At 38.7% G+C, this 22,136-nt stretch overlaps 1 protein-coding gene across 5 annotated transcripts in view; it reads right to left on the reverse strand.

The window, feature by feature from the left end:
• Nucleotides 1-22,136, reverse strand: part of LAMA2 (laminin subunit alpha 2) — a 363,498-nt gene that overhangs the window by 123,247 nt on the left and 218,115 nt on the right. For 4 of the 5 annotated variants that reach the window (XM_027691351.1, XM_027691393.1, XM_027691372.1 and 1 more), the window contains exons 18-21: nucleotides 17,553-17,639; nucleotides 10,578-10,789; nucleotides 4,618-4,724; nucleotides 3,360-3,623 (exon numbers count right to left, since the gene is read on the reverse strand). In XM_027691351.1, coding sequence (XP_027547152.1) covers nucleotides 3,360-3,623; nucleotides 4,618-4,724; nucleotides 10,578-10,789; nucleotides 17,553-17,639 — 670 coding nt within the window. The remainder of the gene's footprint in view (nucleotides 1-3,359; nucleotides 3,624-4,617; nucleotides 4,725-10,577; nucleotides 10,790-17,552; nucleotides 17,640-22,136) is intronic. The other variant, XM_027691382.1, reaches the window with a different exon arrangement.

Raw genomic sequence — 22,136 nt, forward strand, 5'->3', positions numbered from 1 at the left:
AGAAAGAGCAGTTAGTACATAGAATGATTACCAGGAGAAAAGAGCAAGAGTTGAGAGTGTAGGGAGATGTTTCGTCTTCATCACTGAAATACTACTCTTAACAAAGTGAATTGTAGTGGTAAAACCCTGGAGCAAGGGCACCAAATGCCCTACATAAATGAGAAAGAATAATGACGCTATAATGAATGTTCTACAAGTGTAATGCATTGCTTACCAGACTGTGTTCCCATAAGTACAATTCTCACATGGAATGGAATGTATGTCAACCCTGTGTCTGGTTGTAAGAATTTGTCAGGTAGAGTTTGCTGCTAAGAGAGTGCATTCAAATTCTTAGCTGCGAGTGGAGATTGATTCAACTGGCAAGCCTCCTAACAACTAGATATTATCTCCTCTGAGCAGGGGCAAGGTCTGTATACTGTATTCTGTAACTCAAGGGCATTTCTTTTGAATGATATAGAGAAATAACTTCAGAACAACGTAGATATAATGTATTTGTGTACAATACAAACAAATAATGGGAATTATCTATTTTTAAGATAAAAACTCTGTCTTTGGATCAGACCTTTGTTTCTATTTTCTTTTTTTACTTTCTTTTTGCAGTGATTAATACACTACAGAAACAGAGTAGATATTATCAACTACAGTAATAAATTTCCTCAACTTCACTAGCGGAATGCAAAATATTTGTGAAGAGGGGAAGACACATGCTCATTTGTTTACTGTAATCTGGAGTTCTGCACAAAACTTTCAACCAACAGACCTTGCGGATTTCACTGCACCAGCCAACAGAGGCTCCTAGGAACAAAACATACTTGATATTCAAATTCTGAACTCAGTCTTGAGCTAGACTGCTTTAAAATGGGAGTACTTCTCTACCTTTTTTTCAGAAATGATGATTTTCAAAGAAATCTGAAATCCAAATCATAATAATAAATTCACTTGAAATTGATATTATAACATTTAGTATTAAAATCTATCACAGACTGCGCTAGAAAAACAAAAAGTTAAAAACTGTATATTCAAAAGTTCACTGCTAATGAATATAACTGGAACAAAGTGAAGATAATTACTTTACAATGTACTACTGTGTGATCCAGGCACAAGGTGTTAGATTTTTACCTTCTATAAATCAGTAGATTTTCAGATCAGTGGAGCTGCACCAACTTTGACTAGGGAGGTGATTGTCCCTCTGTACTCAGCACTGGTGAGGTGCACCTCGAGTACTGCCTCCAGTTCTGGGCCCCTCATTACAAGAAAGAAATTGGAGTGCTGGAGCTTGTCCAGAGAAGGGCAACAGAGCTGGTGAAGGGTCTAGAGAGTAAGTCATATGAGGAGTGGCTGAGGGAACTGGGGTTGTTTTGCCTGAAGAAAAGGATGCTTGGGGAAGACCTTACTGTTCTCTACAATACCCGAAAGGAGGTTGTAGCAAGGTGGGGGTCAGCCTCTTCTCTCAGGCAACTAGCAACAGGACAAGTGGACATAGCCTCAAGCAGTGCCAAAGGAGGTTCAGATTGGACACCAGGAACAATTTCTTCACTGAAAGGGTGGTCAGGCATTGGAACAGGCTGTCCAGGGAGTGGAGTCACCGCACCAGAGGTGTTCAAGAAATGACTGGACATGACACTTAGTGCTACGTCTAGTTGACAAAGTGGTGATCACAGGTTGGACTTGATAATCTTGGAGGTCTTTCCTATCCTTAATGATTCTATGATTTACATTTTACATGGATTTATTCCATAGTGGAACCCTTAACCTCTTGTACTGATGAATTCTCAGAGGCTTCAGAAGCTTTCCATGAAGAAATCCTGGAATCTGATATCTGAGGTTAATACTGAAGTTCCACATCCACACAGAGAATCTGCTGATAGGTAACAGAATACAGAACCACACCTATGGTCAGAATTTGGCCTGAAGAACTATGTGAACCTAAGCCAATGCTTGATTATACATGTAATAAAGAATTACACTGATTTTCACTTTCAAATTCTATATTGAAATGTTTTGCCAATTTCTGCATGACAAAATACAGTTTATCAGAGAGAAAAAATACTCAAACTCACATAAGTAAACTCCAAGGTTCAATTAAATATATGACTGTCTCTAAAATTTCTTTTACACCGGAAGAAACACACAGAAATGTGAATATGGACAATCAGACTAATGCAGTGAAGTAATCAATGCACAGCATGCATCTCAGTTCTCAATATAAAGTTTGATAGAATCTCATAAATTCTGTTTATAAGGGTAAAAGTCAGAAAAAGTCTGATACTGGCACTCCACACTCCATTAAGTTAGGAAAGATCACTAGCGTGCTGAGCTGTATTGTGTGAGGAGGTCTGCACAAAGACATTTTGATAAGTCATGCAACCCTCAAGATGAACCCCCTAGTTAAGTCCTCAGCAAAGCTTATTTATGCACAGAAATTCTCAGAATCACAGTTACTGCACAAGAGATAAGATCCTGGATTACAATGAGGAAATACAATGAATTTTCTGATAATGTTATTATATTTTGTCCCCATCAGTGTATGTTGAGTGTTTATGTGGGCAACACAGTAACCTAATGCATGTGTAATGGGTAAAAGCTCATTTCTCCAAGGGAATCCATATGATCGAATACAGCATGGGTCCCAGAGTCTAGCTGAGGAGGAAAAACACTGCCAGGTATTTTTCAGACAGGGTGTGATAAGCATGGAGAGTTTGCATTGTAGGGACAAAAACTCAACATTTCTAAAACACTGCTCTGTTAGAAGCAGTTGCATCATAATTACTTTATTTTAGGAAATAAGTTGCTTTTTTAGTATGTGATAAGCAATGAACACTCCTGTTATTCCGGGCATTACATTCAAATTACTGGCACTGCACAAAGTTAAAAATGGCTCAGATAACTGGCCATATTCACTAATGAGAACTTTTAGCACCAGTTATGTTTGACATTTTAAAATTAGATCTTAACTCTTTGCCTCCAGGGCTGATCCTTCTTGCAAACTCCTTGAGCTGTTGATTCTTCAATTGTTAGAAAAGGAAGTCTTGTGCTGCCAAAAGCCAAGAAAATCCCACTGATTCCATTGATTTATGTATATCTCCCATGCATTTTCTGCATACAGCTGCTAACAGTGCTGTTTTGAGGCTTATTCTGGTATTTAATTTCTCGCCAATATCACAATTTGCACAATGAGAAGCCCTAGGATTAGAGAAGCATCCTAAAAGGTTGCCTGTCTTCTGAACCTCTCTGTTTTTCAAGAATTTCTTCTATTGTAGCATGCGTACTTAGAATTAAAAAAACTCCAATCTATGTGAGCTCAAAACACATGCAAATATGAGACTTCAGCCCATGCAATGCACACATTTTCTCATTACCAGAGTCTCAGGCCGGTAAGCACCTCGTGGGCACCCACCGGCACTGCTGGCACCCCATCTCTGAGGGGGTACTCGAATCTGCTGACTGCTTCCTGCATTTTCTTGCAATTTAGGCACCTGTTTGCTGATTTCACAGTGTCTGCCCATGAATCCTGATTTGCAGATACATCTTCCCAACATATCACATTGCAGTGACACAGATCCTAAAGCACTGCAGCCACAGGGTATACAAAAGAGCTTTTCTGGGGCCCAAAAGTAGCTAGGCTTTAAGAATAAAAAGTAAACACTGTTAGAAAGTAAGGATAAGGAAACTACACCACCTAAGAGAGTACAGGAATAAAGACAGGAGCAAACATAGTAGTAAACAAAGATTAATTCCAATTAACCACCAGTATTGTATTAACAAGCTTGAGCTATTTGCTGGGTACATTATGCAATCTGCAAATTCCATTGATACCAGCAATTTTTCTTTCAACAGACTCTTTAAATACTGTTGAAAATGGAGCGTGAGCAAACACTTCAGAAATGACGTAACTCTAAAGGGTGAAAATGATCCTTTTGATTTCTGCAGAATTATTTATGTGCTTTAAATTACACACAGGTGGAGGTATTCTGAGGACACAGACCTAATCTATGAGTCCTTACACTGAGATAGAGAAATGTGCAGCCAGCTAAAACATATTCCTTAGCTGCCTGAAGACAATTCTGTGAAAGTTTATGAAACAATATTTTTTGCAGTGATTTATGAGACAGGAAAACAAAGTCACGGCAAAAGACACTTTCACAAAAAAATAATACATTGTTTGGACAAAACAAGAAGAAACCCTAAGAAAAAACTATAAAAGCAGAACATTCACAGCAGAACTAAACTAGCATCCTACTTTTTTTTTTTTTAATCAGATGCTATCAGACTTTCTTCATGGAGGGGTTATCCCCCAAAGCTGCAATATTTTTAACTAATTTATTTATATCAAACATTCAGAATATTAAGTGTATACACCACGTATGCAAATGTACTTATATGTACAGTGAGGCTTAAAATACATTCATTGCGCGTAAATCCAATGTTCCATGTTTTGTTCTAGAAAACCATTAGAAAACATTTAAAAAGCAACCATTCTGCCTTTCGCAACATAAGAACAATCCATATATGTTCTTTAAGCGAAAAATGAACAACAAAAACCCCCTATACAAAACCCAAACGATATTTAGGTAAGACAAACGGAAGAGCTGAAAGGAAATGCCACTTGTCACTCACTTTGCAGACGTCACACCGGCGCCCAATTACATTGGCCTTACACTCGCACTGGCCTGTCCGAGAGTCACAGATCTCTGAGAAGGAGCCATTGATGTGACAGTGACAGGCTGCAAAGGAAGAAGGAGATGTTGATGTGTTTCCTGAAGCTAAGTCTAATAGCCAAATGTTTACAGGGCATCTTTCGCCACTCTGAGAAACACCCAGCCTGAGTAAAGCAGGAAGGTGTCAATCCCATACACTGACAATACACATTTACCTACCCATATTAATGTGGCATTTTGCTCCAAATTATTGCAGTTAGAAATTCTGTCTCAAGTTCGTTAACAACTTTTTTTAGTTGCTCCTCTAAGATCATCAGGACGTTTAGAGAAGAAAACCCCCAAACTGATGCAGACAAGGTGTGTACAGGATGTAGCTATGGCCAGTGGGAGTGTTACTGCTCCGCATGCTGGTTCTGCTGCCCTGGAGTCCACTCCCTGTCAATGGAGTCATCAGTATATACTGGCAGGCTGAGGACTCAGAACGAGGTTGACTCTGGGGCCTCTCTACAAGGGTAGTAATGCCCTCACCTCCCAGCTAGAACTCCAGAGCTGAGAAAAAGACCAAGGGTTATCTGCTATCATTATTGTCCACGATGTCCGTCCCAGCAATAGCTGGACAGAGTTTCCAGAGGAAATGTAACCCAACCGACCAGATTAACTCATCACAGCACTCTCTTTGAGATTTAAAAAGGTGATGAAAATGCTGTTTCTTCAGGAAAATAACTATTTCTGGCTCCTAAATTCTTATGTTTTAGGAGAAGAGAAATTTTGGGGAAGATTTCTATTGCCCCTCATGTTCTTCAACCACAATCCTTTTGTCATGCAGAGATTAGGAAAAAATCCCATTAGCACTCACAGTGGAGAAGAGGGATGCAATTGATATCACAGGGACTATAACCATGGAGTCATTGATTCTATCAGCATGAGCTGGTTCCTGCATGTCCCTTTTTTCCCCCCCAGAATGGAATGAATCCATATTTTTACACTGATTATCAATCTACTGTGTAACTTTGGGGCCCAGTCCACATTTTGCCTTCCTGCAGTGCCCTAACTGCATGTGTTATTTTTTCGTCCTCAAACTGACAGTTTCATTTTAAGAAACACTTGAGTTCCAACTGTGAACACATGGTGGTCACATACTTTCATGTCAGAAGGTGCCATGTAAGAGAAGGCAGTTTTATTTTTTCTATATATAGACTATTACAACAGGACTTTCCTCATTACTTCATTTGACTTGCTAATTTACAGTTTCCAATTATAAATTGAAAGGACTGATGTGGGGGTTTTTCTCCCCACTTTTGAGGTATTCTGTAAAAGTTGCTTTTTTTAAATGAAAGTGACTTGATGACTTGCCATTCTGTTCATGGCATTGTTTCTCAAATGTTTGTAAAAATTCTGGAATAAGTAACAAAAATAATGCTGGTTCTGCTGTTCATACTAGTCATGTAACACCTGCAGAGGTTTTGATCTCTTTTTGTTTTGCAATATATTTTTTAAAAGCAAACATTTAAAACATTCATGGCTAGGCTTCGCGAACGAAGATTTGGGAAGGGCTCTACCCACATTTCTTGCAAGTGCGTTGGTGGCTAAAAAGGCCAATACGAGAAAGGCACGTCCGGTTGCAAAAGACACAGCAGAAAGACTCCTTAGATGGTATATTCTGCAAGGCTCGATTCTTTCTGCATTGTCTTTTCTCCTCAAGGGTGATCCTGCGTGCTTTCTCAAAAGCATCAGCAGCGTTATAAATGGTCTGTCTCCAGGCCTCCCGATTAGAGGCCAGAGTAGACCAGTTATGGTGATCAATATGCCCGAGGCTGAGTTGTTGCTTCAAGGAGTCCTTGTATCTTTTCTTTGGAGCTCCTCTCTTGCGGCAGCTGGTGGCAAGTTCACCATAAAGCAGGATCTTAGGGAGGCGGTGGTCCTTCATCCTGGAGACGTGCCCTGCCCATCGCAGTTGCGTTCTCAGTAGCATGGCCTCAATGCTTGTGAGTGCTGTCTGTTCAAGAACAGATGTATTGGTCACATAATCAGACCAGTGGATGTTCAGGATTGTACGGAGGCAGCGTTGATGGAAGCGTTCTAGGAGACGCAGGTGGTGGCGGTAGATGACCCATGATTCGGAACCATATAAAAGAGTAGACAGCACTATGGCTCTGTAAACTCTGATCTTGGTACTTTTCTTCAAGTGTTTATTATACCATACTCTTTTATGGAGTTTTCCAAAAGCACTATATGCCTTCGCTAACCTGTTGTCTATCTCCCCGTCAATCTTACTATCCGAGGAGATGAGGCTGCCTAAGTAATTAAACTGTTGGACTGATTTGAGTTCTGACTGGCCGATGGTGATGTGGGGATGATGGAGGACTTCCTGAGGTGCAGGTTGATGGAGTACTTCAGTCTTCTTTAAGCTGACTTCCAGTCCAAAGAGCTCAGCAGCGTCTGCAAAGCAGGATGTTAAACGCTGCAGGGCTGCTTCTGTGTGTGCAACAAGGGCAGCATCATCAGCGTAAAGCAGCTCCCGGACAAGATGGTTTAGGGTCTTAGTGTGGGCCTTCAGTCGCCTTAGGTTGAATAGGCTTCCATCAGTACGATATCGAATGTAGATACCGTCCTGATCATCGAGGTCTGCCGTGGCCCTTTGGAGCATCATGCTGAAAAAGACTGTGAATAAGGTAGGAGCGAGAACACAGCCTTGTTTCATACCATTCTTTATTAGAAAGGGCTCAGAAAGTGTGTTGCCATATCTGACTTGGCCGTGCTGATCCTCATGAAGTGAGATGATCATTTTAAGGAACTTGGGGGGACAACCTAAACGTTCCAAAATCTGCCAAAGACCTTTTCTGCTCACAGTATCGAAAGCCTTGGTGAGGTCGACAAAGGTTACATAGAGACCTTTGTTCTGTTCCCTACACTTCTCTTGCAGTTGTCTGAGAACAAATATCATGTCTGTGGTGCTCCTGTTGGCCCTGAAGCCACACTGACTTTCAGGTAGAATTTCTTCTGCTATAGCGGGTATTAGTCTGTTCAGGAGTATTCTTGCCAAGATTTTGCCAGCAATGGAGAGCAGAGTAATACCACGGTAATTTGAGCAGTCTGATTTAGTACCTTTCTTCTTATACAAGGTGATGATGACTGCATCATGAAGGTCTGAAGGTAGTTCGCCTAGTTCCCAACAGCGCACCACAAACTCATGAAATTTAGCATGGAGTGCAAGGCCCCCATGTTTCCAGACTTCGGGTGGAATTCCATCAACCCCAGCTGCCTTGCCAATTTTCACCTGCTGAATGGCCTTAAGGGTAATTAACATCACTTATCTTTTCCTTTCACTTTCAGTTTTCAACACTAAACAAATCCATAATTTATCTTTCATCTTGGATACAGCCCTCTTTATCAGGATATTCACATTTTAAAACTGCTAACACTCCAAACTGTACACAGTGATGTGTATCACATATATATGTTTTTCTTGGCTCTGGCAGTACATACATAGAGAAGAAACATAAAGTCAGGGCTATCCATCTAATGAACTGTTACTCAATTTGATAAATTGAATTTATCTCACCTAAAGCCTTCCCATTGATTCACTTCTACTGGAAAGATTAGCTCTTGTCCAAAGCTCGAAATGGTTATTATAATACAATATAGCAGAGAACTTTGTCTTACTTTCTTCCAAAATGACACTGGTCAAGACCCTTCATTCTCTCTAGATTTGCATAAATATTTATGAACATCTATTTATGTTCAACCTACACACTTATTCTCCTCCAACAGTAGTACCTACGCACTGGAACACAGGCACACTTGAATATCTACTTTATTGCATCTCATGACACTGAGCTCTATTACCATCAGCACAACCTCCAGATATTTGCTTCAGCACACTGTGCTGTTTCACTGCAAAAAACAACCTACTAGAATCAAATCAAATATGCCTAGGACATTTGCTCATTGTTCTTAGATTTATGATTTTGTATAAATACACAAAAAAATTCAGAGGTGCTATGCTGATATAAAGCTGTACTTTCATTTGAAATGGTTAATGCACACAACAGCACTGTACTGAGAAAGAGCAAGAAACATTTCAAACACTACTTTGAAAGCAAATTCATGCTTTGCAATACTCTTAGATTTTGCTTTTTAATAAGGAATGAAATTGAAAACAACAAAGTAAAGGCACAGTCCCTCTGATATTGTAGCTGCAGGGCAAACTTCATGGAAGTCTGCAAAGGAAATAAAAAATCATATGCAAAAAAGAAAACCCACATGAAAGACAGAGAGTAGATGAATACATGGCAACTGCAAGCACAAGGCTATGAATACATTAGGGGGCTCTCCTTGTCAGTGATACTAACAACAAAAGCAAAGCTTGTAATTCAACATTAAATATGTATCTATTTTTAATATTTTTTTTAATTGTATGTTTTCTGAACTCTCCTCATACTAAATCTCTTTCTTGTGGAGCTGCCACTACTGTGGAAAACTCCTATTAATGCCTCAGGAATAGTGACAAGCTACTGGAAGCTATGATTTTTGAAATACACTTCTTTTTAAAATCACTTTACATACTTAACATTCTAACTTATATGACATTATTCATCATGACCTGTTAACTTGTGCATTGTATATATGTGATTGTCCAAATTTTTGCTAGCATTGTTTATAGTAGGTACAGAAAGCATTTACATATGTGTATGTCTTCATGGTTATCTATGACTTTGCATTCATCAGTATTTATTAATCTTAGTTGAGAAACTTGGTGATGTTCTGCATCCCACACACTCTTACATGGTCCAACAGAACCAGTATTTTCACTTTCAAAGTGCAAGTTGCTAATAGAGTTAGTCTTGGAAACGGATGTTACTGGCTCAGACTGCCGTGGTTGGTTGCAACACATACTGCAGACATTGTCTCCATGTTCTTATGCAGACAGCAGTTAGACAATGCTCCAGAACTTCTACTTGCATCATTTTATCCTGCTATAACACCTGTGTACTCAGTGGAGTTACTTACTCTGAGTTTATTCCAGTGGATCTAAAAGGACTAAATCCTTGTGACAGTGAAAAAAAATATTCTGCTCTTCCAGGGAAGTTTGTAACCTGTTTTATTACATTTCTCAGAATAGGATGGAAGGTATGTGAAGAATGTTTTTAAGTTAAAAGCACTTGTTCTGCATTCTAAATTGTGCCAGTAATGGCTCAGAGAGAGCCACTGCCTCCTACAGAAGCAAAAGCTCCTTTTGCTACCAAATCTTCCATCTCCTCTCAATAATTTTTTGTAATCACCATGGGGAAGTATGAGCTAGGGTTGATACTTAAACAACATGCCATCACTCAGTTGAGAAGTGGTAGCTTGCTGCAGCACCAGGTACTTTCTTCCAGCACACTTTAGAAAATTTGCCTGGAGATTTTTAGACTCTGCTTTACAGCTGGGAGGATCTTGCCCTGTAAGCGGCAGCAGCTCTGAACTCTTACTGAGGTCATGGAGGAGGGAAGGAGGTCACAAGTGCTGCCACAGCTGGACCCTACAGTAACTGAAATATCACTCCCTCCTTTCAGCACCAGTCTCACTAGTTAACAGGATTTCTCTGGATAGCTTATAGCATTTTTAGTGAATAGTTTTCATTTATTTGCATTTAGTTTGGTAGATCTGACATTTAGTACAACCTTTTGCACACGTGCAATGCTCCACTCTCCCTGGGTTTTTTTTCCATGTCTGCTTCAACTACAACATTTTTAATAGGTTCCTTCCATTTACTTTAAAGCCTCCCTTTCCAGATACAGATGCACAGCATAATTTTTAGAGGTGTAAGTACTCTATATCATTCTCCTGCTCACACATACAGGGGAACAGTCTTCCTCTCAGGAACACAGTTATAGGATAGATCAATACTGTCAGGAGCTGTAAAAGTTTGTGACTTACGTTGACAGTTCCTTGCATCAACAGCATCACCAAAATATCCATCAGCACACCTCTCACAATATTGGCCTGTTGTACCTGGCTTACATATCAGACAAGCACCAGACAAGCTGTCACAGCTGCCAGGAACGGAGAAGTCAAGGTTGTCATTACACTGGCATGGCTGGCACGATCCCCCTGGTATTAAAGGTTGTCCAAAATAGCCTTCTGCACACCTAAGGTAAAAGACATCATCAGTTAGGACTATTAAATGATCCTCTCATTAGAAGTATTTAATTCTGTTGCCTCCCTAATCACAAGAAATGATCCCAAGTGTGTCTTAAGCATCTTTTTTCTTTCTCCCTCCTTCTCCTTTTTAACAACACTGTAGATACAGTACCAACTGAAATCCTGCCAGTTCTGCTAGTAATTAGACTTCAGTGGGTGAAAAATCTTGTCACTGGCACTGAAGGAGAGACAAAGTATAGCAAGAAATCTTATTTGCGCTCTAGAGTGGGGGGGGAGGAATTGGACTAGATGACCTTTAAGGGTCCCTTCCAACCCAAACTATTCTATGATCCTGTGTTAGATATGCTTTGTATTTCAGCATATCATGTCTAGATGTCCTGCACTCATTTACCAGCAAGGCTGATGATTTTTTCCCTATACCTTAAAAACTTGTTTAGTTTAGAAAAATAACTTTAGAATGTAATACAGACATAAATTTGTTTATCTAACAAGATCATCCCATGACTTAGCCTTCCCCTGATCTACTGCATGGTCAGATTTGTTAAAGTAATGGATTGCTAATCTCTGTGTATGGCCAGGTAACAAAAAGATTGCTCATTATCACAGGAACTATGTTGGTGTGTACTGTGCCTTTCACATTTTAAGAGAATTGTTTAAAAATATCACCTTCTTTTCCACCTTGCCCAACTGCAATTTCCTGTGAGTACCATGTAAAACAGGCTAGTGAATCTGACCTAACATGACTCTGTATTTAAAGCAAGTTACTACTCATCTCACAGCCTATTTCCTATTTATATTCTGGTCTGCTTTCCCTTTCCAGTACATTTGCTCACGCTTCATAGTAAGAGCAACTTGTAGACAGTGAAGAAAAAAAAGAAAAGTTGCCCAGTTCTAGCTAATGAAGTTATTCGTGTGCATCTCAGATGAACTTCATTTAGCATAAAGAAAACAGAAAGTACATAAAACACGTTGCATAAATTAATGGTTCCTACTATTTTAAAATCATTTTGAATGCAGTTCAAATAGAACTGGATGGCATGGTTGAGCAAAGATTTTGTGTATCATCCTAATAAAGGAATGTAGAGCTCCACTCTGCTTTCACTCTTGTCTCTTTATGTACATCGAGCTCAGCCTTTTCCTTGCTTCCAGAATATCTCATCAATCTTTCAACTGGATCCTAAGCAAAGCTGTCTAAACATTTGTTAAATATTATTCAATATCATTAGCAAAGATTACAAAGATTATAAGAAAAGGATAACTGAGACTAGAGAAGAAATGATAGTAGGAACTAATTGAAGAGTTTTTTGCAGTAAGAGATTACATAAAATAGGATTTTTTCCATTCTCTAAAAATATACACAATGCAGATCATAGATGAATAATACGTATAAATATTCCATTGGTCTGGGTGCATTTAAGCACTTAAGACCATAAGTAAAATTTTCACAATATAGCCCACTGTGCTATCATAGTCATCTCTCACAATTATCTCCTCGTAGCAACAAGACATCAAAATCTTGTCATTAGAATAATTCAGGCATTTTATTTCAGAATCTGTCATGAATGTAGCCATTTACTGTATTCCCTGCAAAGAAACGGATACTTTTTTCCTTGATGGAGGATATCTCAGCAACCACAAAAGACTGATTTTTAGCTTAATTTCACCAAAATAAACTGGCTTTTTTTCAGTGATGATATCTCAGTAACAATGGCCAGGAATGTATCTTAATATGTAACAATTAATAGCCATGTTTTATGAAAAACCAAGAACATTTGGATAATTTATGCAGCTATCTTACTTTATTGAAACCAGATTATGTCTGAAGTTAATCCAGACTTTGCTACAATCTCTCTCACTTACTACTGGTGTATTTGTCTGTACCTTTCGGTCCTACTAATCTATTTGACTTCAGTTAATTTTGTGTTCATTTTCCTCTTCCATTTTCATTTAGGGGTTAGTTCTGTATCTGGCAGCATTCACAGAAACTTGCCAAGCAATTCACAGAAGGAATACCCCAAGGATTTGTGCAAAATGCACTGCTAATAATTTCCTTCTATTAATAGCAGGAGACCTCGATAACTCTTTGTGTTCTCATCAGTTTAGACTCTGATAATTAAAATTAGAAAAACTCACTACCATCTCTTAGCCATATTCTACTTATATACATACATAATCTTGAATCCAATGAAGATGATCCTGAAAGTAGCAGTAAACCAGTTCAGCCTAAAAGAAAACTGTGTACGTGTAAATTCTTTCTCGTTTTCTCCCACTTTCCCTGAAGTTGTAGCGGAAGATTAAAAAACCCACTGATTCCATCTTTATTCCCTTAAGGACATTCCTACTTCAGCTACTCTTCTCAGATTGAAAGCATTATATGTTTGGCAAGGTTTAGATTAAAAAACACCAATAATGTCTTTGGCATGGAAAATTACTTTTATGCATTACACAAAACACGTGTATAAATAAATGACTGCTAAGTGCAGCATAACACCCCTGAGATTAAAAGATAAACAAAAATAGGAGTAAAAGCAGTAAAGAAAGATTTTTTCCCATATTTTTCTCTTCTACTCTCAAATGTAGGTATGTCTGTGACTGACATTGCTTTTATTTAGCATAACTGGTACCAAATACAGGGATATTATTTAAACATATGTATATGTATGTGTACTGGTCCATATGGAGTTAATATTCCTTATAGCAGTCTGTATGGTGCTGTGTATATACATATGTATGCACAGAAACACAGGTAGGCTTATTTTATACATTTCTTTATATTTACTGGGAAAAAAGCCCTTGGGACAGAGTTAATTAAGGCTGTACATGCAAACACTTTAAAGTCTGGAAATACTATTTGTACAGACTCCTTGAAATTTACGTGCATTCAACCTGTGTACAAAATCAGGCAAAAGCCCTGTGGAGAAAGAAACTTGTGAGTACACAGTTAGATATCTTAACTCAGATGCACAGCACAGATGTTATTGTTGTGTGACCAACTATAAATCTTGCATTTTCTAACGTCAGAGTGCCTACCTTTGCAAGCTATAAGCAATCCTGCATAACACATTTGTTGTATCAAATCTCCTGAAATGTTTGACCCTTTTCCCATCAGCACTGGAACACAGAATTGCTCCTCTGGCACTAGTGGAAGAATTATATTGGCTAGAATGAGCAATAGTTTGAAGCCACAGTACTTGTGAGAGACTGTGGCTGGTGGCACTCTGTGCTAGACTTGAAGAATGGGGAAGGGGGGGGAAGGTAGGACATGAGCCAGCTCACCCTTCTCCTCACACATAATGTGTGATCTCTCATCTCTCCTTGAAGGAAAAGGTTATTGGAACTATGTACATAAATGGTGGAGTACTACAGGAAAAGATCAGTGTTTACAGAGCCATAGTGCTGTCTACTCTTTTATATGGATCCGAATCATGGGTCATCTACCGCCACCACCTGCGACTCCTAGAATGCTTCCATCAACGCTGCCTCCGTACAATCCTAAACATCCACTGGTCAGATTATGTGACTAATACGTCTGTTCTAGAACAAGCAGCAGTCACAAGTATTGAGGCCATGCTGCTGAGAACACAGCTGCGCTGGGCAGGGCACATCTCAAGGATGAAGGACCACCGCCTCCCTAAGATCCTGCTTTATGGTGAACTTGCCACCGGGTGCCGCAAGAGAGGAGCCCCGAAGAAAAGATACAAGGACTCCCTGAAACAACAACTCAGCCTTGGCCATATTGATCAACATAACTGGTCTACTCTGGTCTCCAATCAGGAGGTCTGGAGACACACTATCTATAACGCTGCTGATGCTTTTGAGAAAGCTCGCAGGATCACTCTTGAGGAGCAAAGACAATGCAGAAAGAATTGTGTCTTGCAGAATTTATCACCTAAGGAGTCTTTCTGTTGTGCCTTTTGCAACCAGACGTGCCTATTTTGTACTGGCCTTTTTAGCCACCAGCTCACCTGTAACAAACATGGGTAGAGCCCTCCCCAAATCTTCGTTCGCGAAGCCTAGTCATGACTACAGGAAAAGCTAAACTCTCACCCATTTTGCTTCTGTTCCCTAAAGCTTTGTGCTCTTATCTCTATCAAGACTGTATTTGGAAAAGGCATATCATCACCCTATAAATGTCAAAAAGCTGTCCTTTGAGCCCAGGATATTCTCATAGATCCTTTCTATGAGGTTAAGAGAATGAACATCTTACTTCATATGTCTTTGGAAAAGTGAGCAGTGAGAAAGGGAAAAAAACTTATGTCTAATTTGCTGGGGAAAAATATTAAATGGGAAAGCTGGAGTTTCTCTACAATTATAGGTATGTGGTAACTCTCAACACAGTTTATACCTGCAATTATTTTGATGGTGTTATGAGCTAGACCCTTCAGAACATTGAGCGATTTTGGCAACATTTTTCTGAAGAGTACAGGTGAAAGAAGTAGCAATTTTTTTGGCATTTTACAGCTCAGACATGTACATGTATCTCTCTAGGGGACAGGATATTTTTTTAGGATGAATAAGTACAGTACTGTGCATACTCACTTCATATATACTTAGTATATCATACATACTTAGTATATCATGATAATTTAGGATGGTTCAGCTAATGAATCACATGGCTCAGATCACTTGTCACTTTGTAGTTGCTAAAATGAAAAAGAATTTCATGTAAACTTTTTCAGCCATTATACAATCACTATTAATAGCAAAAGGTGACATGCTTTCTCCTGATCATTATTACTGACAGCTGCAGACATTTCCAAGCAACTTGTTAAAATTAAAAGCAAATTGTTCTGTGAGCATTGGAATTAATGGTCTAATTTCCAGCAGATTTATATCTCACGGTTACAAGGCTAAGGACTGATAATTTGCTGCAGGATGTTCTATTTAGCAGGGAGTAAACCCTCAGGCTACAGTAGCACTTTTTCCTTGCCCTGTGAAAGTTTTCTTATGGGCAGAACATTTAGTAATCTCTCTTGTTCTCTCTCTATCTCATGTATTCTCTGCTGTTTAATCAGGTGTGAGTTCACACAATATTCTCCCCCTTAGCCATGACGTCCTGATTTATTAACCTCCATTCAGCCACTTCTTTTCACAAAACCTTTGGGAACAATTATTATCTTTGAGACCTCCTATCCTTCTGCCAAATTTGGCTGAAATTGACCTACAAGTTCAGATGACTTTGCAGGCAGCCAGGCAGACATGCACAAAAAGATCACACTAGCCTCATTTCCTTAGGAAATCAGGCTAAAATCCAAGCTCATCATTTATTCAGATTCTGTCCTACTTCATCTACAGCCTGTGCTCCACTCAGAAACAGCACTTGTTGCTAATGGAAGCTGTCAATGACCCTGCATTGACAAACTGCCACCAAAGTGCTCTTGATGTGATTTATTCCTGCCATCATTAACTTCACAGCCCACTAGCTGAAAAAAGGTGATGACTTCCAAGACAGACAGTAAAAGACAGGCAGAAATAGCATGCAGCAGGAGCAGACTTGGTGATGATGTGTGGAAACAGGTGACAGCCTGCACTATCACTTTGGGACAGTTATAGCACAACAGGGGATTTAAAAGGAAATAGCTGCAAATTGGAAAGACAGGACTATAGGGAGATTCACAGCATATGGTCAGGTTGCTGCTTTTCTGGTTGGCTCTTCCTCTTGGTTCATTCCTATTTCTTCTCATCTCAGCCAGAATATTGTAAGTCTTCATTCAGAAACCTTATCTTTTTTAGGATTTACATTGGAAAACGCTTCAAGCAGCTCATGGAAGTGCCAAATGGCAAAAGCCCACTAAGAAATCCAAATGCCATGTTTTCACGCCCCTTAACTTTGCCAGCCCCTCTTCAATGGGTGTCATTGGCAGGGTCATAGGGGACTGGGATCATGGAGACAACGCCAATAGCAATTCCTCATGACCTTCAAACAACTAGCAGAGGTCCCCTGGCACATTAACTGCTCTTGAAAGCTGTTTTATCCATGTGAAAACCCAAGGGACCAAAGGCATGCAGATACAGTGTTGATATCCCTTTGCTTGTGTGGTCTCACCTCCTGTGGAAGAGGGTTCCTGGGAGCTTACCACCAGCACTCATGTTAGCCATCTGTTTCATTTAAATTCTCTATATGATCCTTTCAGAATAATGCTTTTGTAGGGGTAGTAATAAGTGTAGGAAATGTATATTGAGCTTTTCTATTTATTTGACAAATAAGAATTCTCTTTTTCTCATTAAAACATAGTTTGTTCTACTTGCTAAATAAAGACTGCAACAGGGATCAAGAAGCAACAAAAATGTAAAATATTATTTTTAAAAATAATCAAAATCTACAAATAACATGTTAGAAGAGCTGTATTTTTTCTGCATATTAACTTCTCTAAAAGAGGCATCAGTAATTTACAGCATATTTGATTCACCATGCTCTAAATGTTCAAATGACAAAAGAGACAAAAGATTTATAAAAATCACAGAAGAGTGACAGAAATGCTAGAAGAAACTTTTTTAACAAAGACTCTTACTTCTCAGAAATTGCTTCTTGGAAACTTTACATTTTACCATAAAATAATAAAACAAGCACTAGAAAAATACCAATTCATATATGCAATATCAAAGGAAAATACACAGGAATTTCTTCAGGGAGTTTAAGAACACAGGAATGGGGATGAGAAGGGGAAGTAATAAAAAGGTAGAACAGTTTCATGTGATCAATACTTTTGTTTCAGATGTCATATGGTTAAAAGCATGGTGCCTACTTACCTTTCACAGCGTGGTCCCACATAACCAGCAGGGCATTCATCGCATATTAATCCACGACTTCGGTCAAAATGGCATGTTGGGCTAAAGCTGTGTTGTTGATATTGAGAAAGAAGGGGGGCAAAGACAAAACATAAATAAAAGATGGTTAACAGCATATTTCTCTTCCCACTTTAGAGATGGTTAATTTGCAAAACAGTGCACAGGAAAAGTGATTCTGGTCTAGGACATAGGGTTTAAGTCCGACTCCAGCAAATTGAATTTGGAATGACTCTGCTATTTCTGCGACACTGAATATAGAGCAACGGATGGCAGCATCCCAATAGCCTGTTATTACGGGACTTGAGCCTGCTACTGAGTAGTCTGGATACCATTAAAAAGGCAGGAATGCACAGCTGTTTGTTTGTGCCCCCCAGGGCCTGGCAAAACAATCTATGCCATAATGCAGCTCCTATAAAAATCTTTCTGAAGGACAACTGACTAAAAGCTCAGTTAACTTTGTGTATAGTCGGCTGTGAAAGGAACCCAGTGAACAAGAAAGGGGAGGGGCAAAAAGGAAAATATCTGGTGCAGCCTCCCAGAGAACACATTTGAGTTAATCAAGTGCCAATGACCTCAAGCTACAGGCCACACAGGCACGTGAAGTTTAAGAATAGCTTGCAGACTAGAAGGCTTTACCTCTTTGCTATGTTCTAATTAATTTTGGCTGTTTTGGTTTTTTCTTTTTTTATTAATAAAGATACTGTAGGCATTTGCAAGCTCCTCCTCTCAATGTCTGTGTTTAACTCTGAACTGTGTTCCCTCACTGTTAGCATTTTGCTTTCCATAATCTTTCTCCCTTAACACACTTCTCTGAAGAAACCTCCTGACACTCTCAAAGACACTAAAAAGAAAAAGAGGAAATCTGTTTTTCTGTAATTCTGTAATGATTATTAGAGACAGAGACATATGAGCATCTTTATAAGGCCTCATCTAAACAGTGGTAATCAACTCTGATCGAACAAAAATAGAAAAAGGAAAAAAATGAAAATAAAAGAATAGGAGCAAGTACATACTGCAGTGACTATTCACAATGGGAAAACAAAACACCTACCTGAAAAGAAGACACTAAATTTATCTTTTGTAACCTAGGAAAAGAGAAGTTGAGAAGCAATAGAATTGTTCCAACAAAGACATCAGAAGGAAGGTATACTCGAGGTAACAGTTCATTCTACAATAATAGCAAATAGATATAATCCAACCTTGGATGTATTAAAGCAGGATATACCATGAAAGTTTCTGGAAAATAATAGGCACAGTGAAGGCAGAAAATCTTAATTAGGGTAATTTAATGTGATTAGATGCTGGTGACTAGACCCCACTTCTCAGGAGTCATCCATCCTATGATCTGTCCTCAATTACTCTTTATTCTGTGTTATCTCACAGACACAGAGATCAGTAAGAAAAGTGTGGGAATGTCAGGTCCAATAAACATAGACAAGTATTGGGATTTTTCTCTTTCCCCTAAGGATTATGTTTGTGTTATTTTCCAATGTCATTTACTTAATAATAGATCCATGAATTACCTAGGCAGCCTCATCTCCTCATCTCCTCGGATGGTCAGATTGACGGGGAGATAGACAACAGGTTAGCGAAGGCATATAGTGCTTTGGGAAAACTCCATAAAAGAGTTTGGCGTAATAAACACTTGAAGAAAAGTACCAAGATCAGTGTTTACAGAGCCATAGTGCTGTCTACTCTTTTATATGGTTCCGAATCATGGGTCATCTACCGCCACCACCTGCGTCTCCTAGAGTGCTTCCATCAACGCTGCCTCCGTACAATCCTAAACATCCACTGGTCAGACTATGTGACCAATACATCTGTTCTTGAACAGGCAGCACTCACAAGCATTGAGGCCATGCTGCTGAGAACACAGTTGCGCTGGGCAGGGCACGTCTCCAGGATGAAGGACCACCGCCTCCCTAAGATCCTGCTTTATGGTGAACTTGCCACCAGCTGCCGCAGGAGAGGAGCCCCGAAGAAAAGATACAAGGACTCCCTGAAACAACAACTCAGCCTTGGCCATATTGATCAACATAACTGGTCTACTCTGGTCTCCAATCGGGAGGCCTGGAGACACACCATCTATAACGCTGCTGATGCTTTTGAGAAAGCTCACAGGATCACCCTTGAGGAGAAAAGACAACGCAGAAAGAATCGTGCCTTGCAGAATATACTATCCAAGGAGTCTTTCTGCTGTGCCTTTTGCAACGGGACATGCCTTTCTCGTATTGGCCTTTTTAGCCACCAATGCGCTTGCAAGAAATGTGGGTAGAGCCCTTCCCAAATCTTCGTTCGCGAAGCCTAGCCATGAGATCCACAAATGCATGAGGAGTCAGTTGAAGAAACAATAATTGCTTGTTCTATTTTTTAATAGCAATGAAAGCACACATTATCATTGAATATAATCAGCAGCACCTGACTTACTTAAATAAGTTCCTGCTTCTCAGTCCCAACCTCACTCTTTCCAAGAGCTACATGGGAAACTTTGTGGAGATCCTATCACAGCTTATTATAGCATTGAACAAAACTGACTGTACCAAAGTTCCACCAAGAACTCTAAATTCAACTGCATACATTTAAAATGTTGTAGTAATCATGATGATGATAATGATAATAATGATGCTCTTATTATTACTAAGCAATAATAATGAATAGTAGAATTTCCATGTTTTAAGGGTTATGCTCAGACCTAGCCTCCTAGATTCTTTCTCTGACATAATAGTCAGTCCACATCTCAACACTAAACACTAATATATTGAGAAATTCCTATCTGCATACTATAAAGAAATACATGATATCAAGCTAAGAAGGGTTTATCTTTCTGATTATTAAGAACCTTGTTACTTGCTAGTGCTAAATACTAAAGAACTGTTAAGTATTGATTTGTCATAACAAGCTTCAAAAAATAGCAGTCCCTCTTGATTTATCATCGCTCTTTACTGTTTTTATATAAGATAACATTAATAACAGGACATGGGACAATATGAATACACAGTATGGGTATATATGTGTTAAGTCTATGTCGGGAGACAGGACTTTCTAAAGGCTTACAAGTATGTTATGGAAAATATCCCTTGAGAATTTGTGTGTGATTTTATTTAATACTCCAAGAAAACATTAAAATTCTGTGACCGACCTGAATTCCTAGTTCACATGCTATGAGTTTACTTGTGACCTTCCCAGGCTTAGTGAGATATCTTCTATCTCCCATTTTCAGTGATAAAGCATTCCTGTCACAGTCTTTGTTACCCATATTAAATTTATCACCACGTCAAGAGAAGAGCAGTAATTATCCCAGACATTTACATTTATTAGAAAAAATTACTTAGTAGTATGTCTGATAATCTTTATAGAAGAAAATCAGTTTATTTGAAACTCCTTAAGGACTAAGAATGTTAGAACAGTTTGTAAGAGTGGTACCTTAATGAGAAGAGATAGGACAAAGAAGTCAAGCATCCATTACATATACCATTTATAATATGGGTATTGATCTCATTTGCATGATATAAGCACCTATATGCAGATATATGCAAAAAGTGGAAAATACAGCCCAGGATGTAGAAAATGAGCTTAGATAACAATTTTCGTTTCCTGGTTTGGCTAAGTGCTCTTGTTTGACATATGGCAAGCCACTCATGACTGTTGTGCTTCAGAAGACAGTTTTATAATTGTCTTCAATGACTGCATATGGAAACTCTTGCCATTAGAAAATAGGAGAGGGACTTAAGTCAACTATGGAACAACACCATCACCACATCATTTCTAAAGTGAATGGAACACTTCTCCACCTTATGTGGCATTGCAAAAAAAACGAGTCACGTGCTGCGAGAACAGTGATGGGAACCACTACAAACCTCATAAAGAAATTAGACTGTTATAAAAGATAAAACTTATTTCTTAATAAAAATATATTTCTCAGGCTTATTGCATGAACAATATTCTCTGTGTAGCAGGAAATTAGTATTAAGCTTAGAGACCTACAGATGCCATGTTATGTCATGTTAGAAATTAAATGCTACAGGAATTAAAATCTATAAAAGCTATTTACAATAATTTGTACATAGAATTAGTCATTGTAATTCATTCAATTACTCAGAAAGAACATGACATATACTACATCTGTACAGTGACATGACCTTGGTAGAAGTTTCTTTATTTTTCATGCGAAGAAATCTGAATTGTTTACAAACATTTTCCCTAGCATAACAAACTCACTTTCAACTAAGCAAAAAAGAAAAACAAGTATTTTAACAGCCTACAGGTAACACATTAAATCTTTAACAATTTCTTTTTTAAATAATTGGTCTATAACTGTAATGTCATGAGATGTTGAACCTTACAATGAGTTCTACAAAGCTGAACTTTGTAGAATTCAGGACTAACACAGTTTCACAGTTCAAAGAATGTTTATACTGTGTATTTTGTACCTATCATTTTTAAGAAAACTAAATATTAAAAAGAGGACTCTCAACTTCAAAAAAGGTAAGTAAAGCACAGAGAACTCTGACAAATACATAATGGAAGTCTCCAGGCATTTTGCCA

This window comes from Neopelma chrysocephalum, unplaced genomic scaffold (genome assembly GCF_003984885.1).
Source record: "Neopelma chrysocephalum unplaced genomic scaffold, ASM398488v2 Primary Assembly neopelma1_23, whole genome shotgun sequence".
NCBI classification, from domain to species: domain Eukaryota; kingdom Metazoa; phylum Chordata; class Aves; order Passeriformes; family Pipridae; genus Neopelma; species Neopelma chrysocephalum.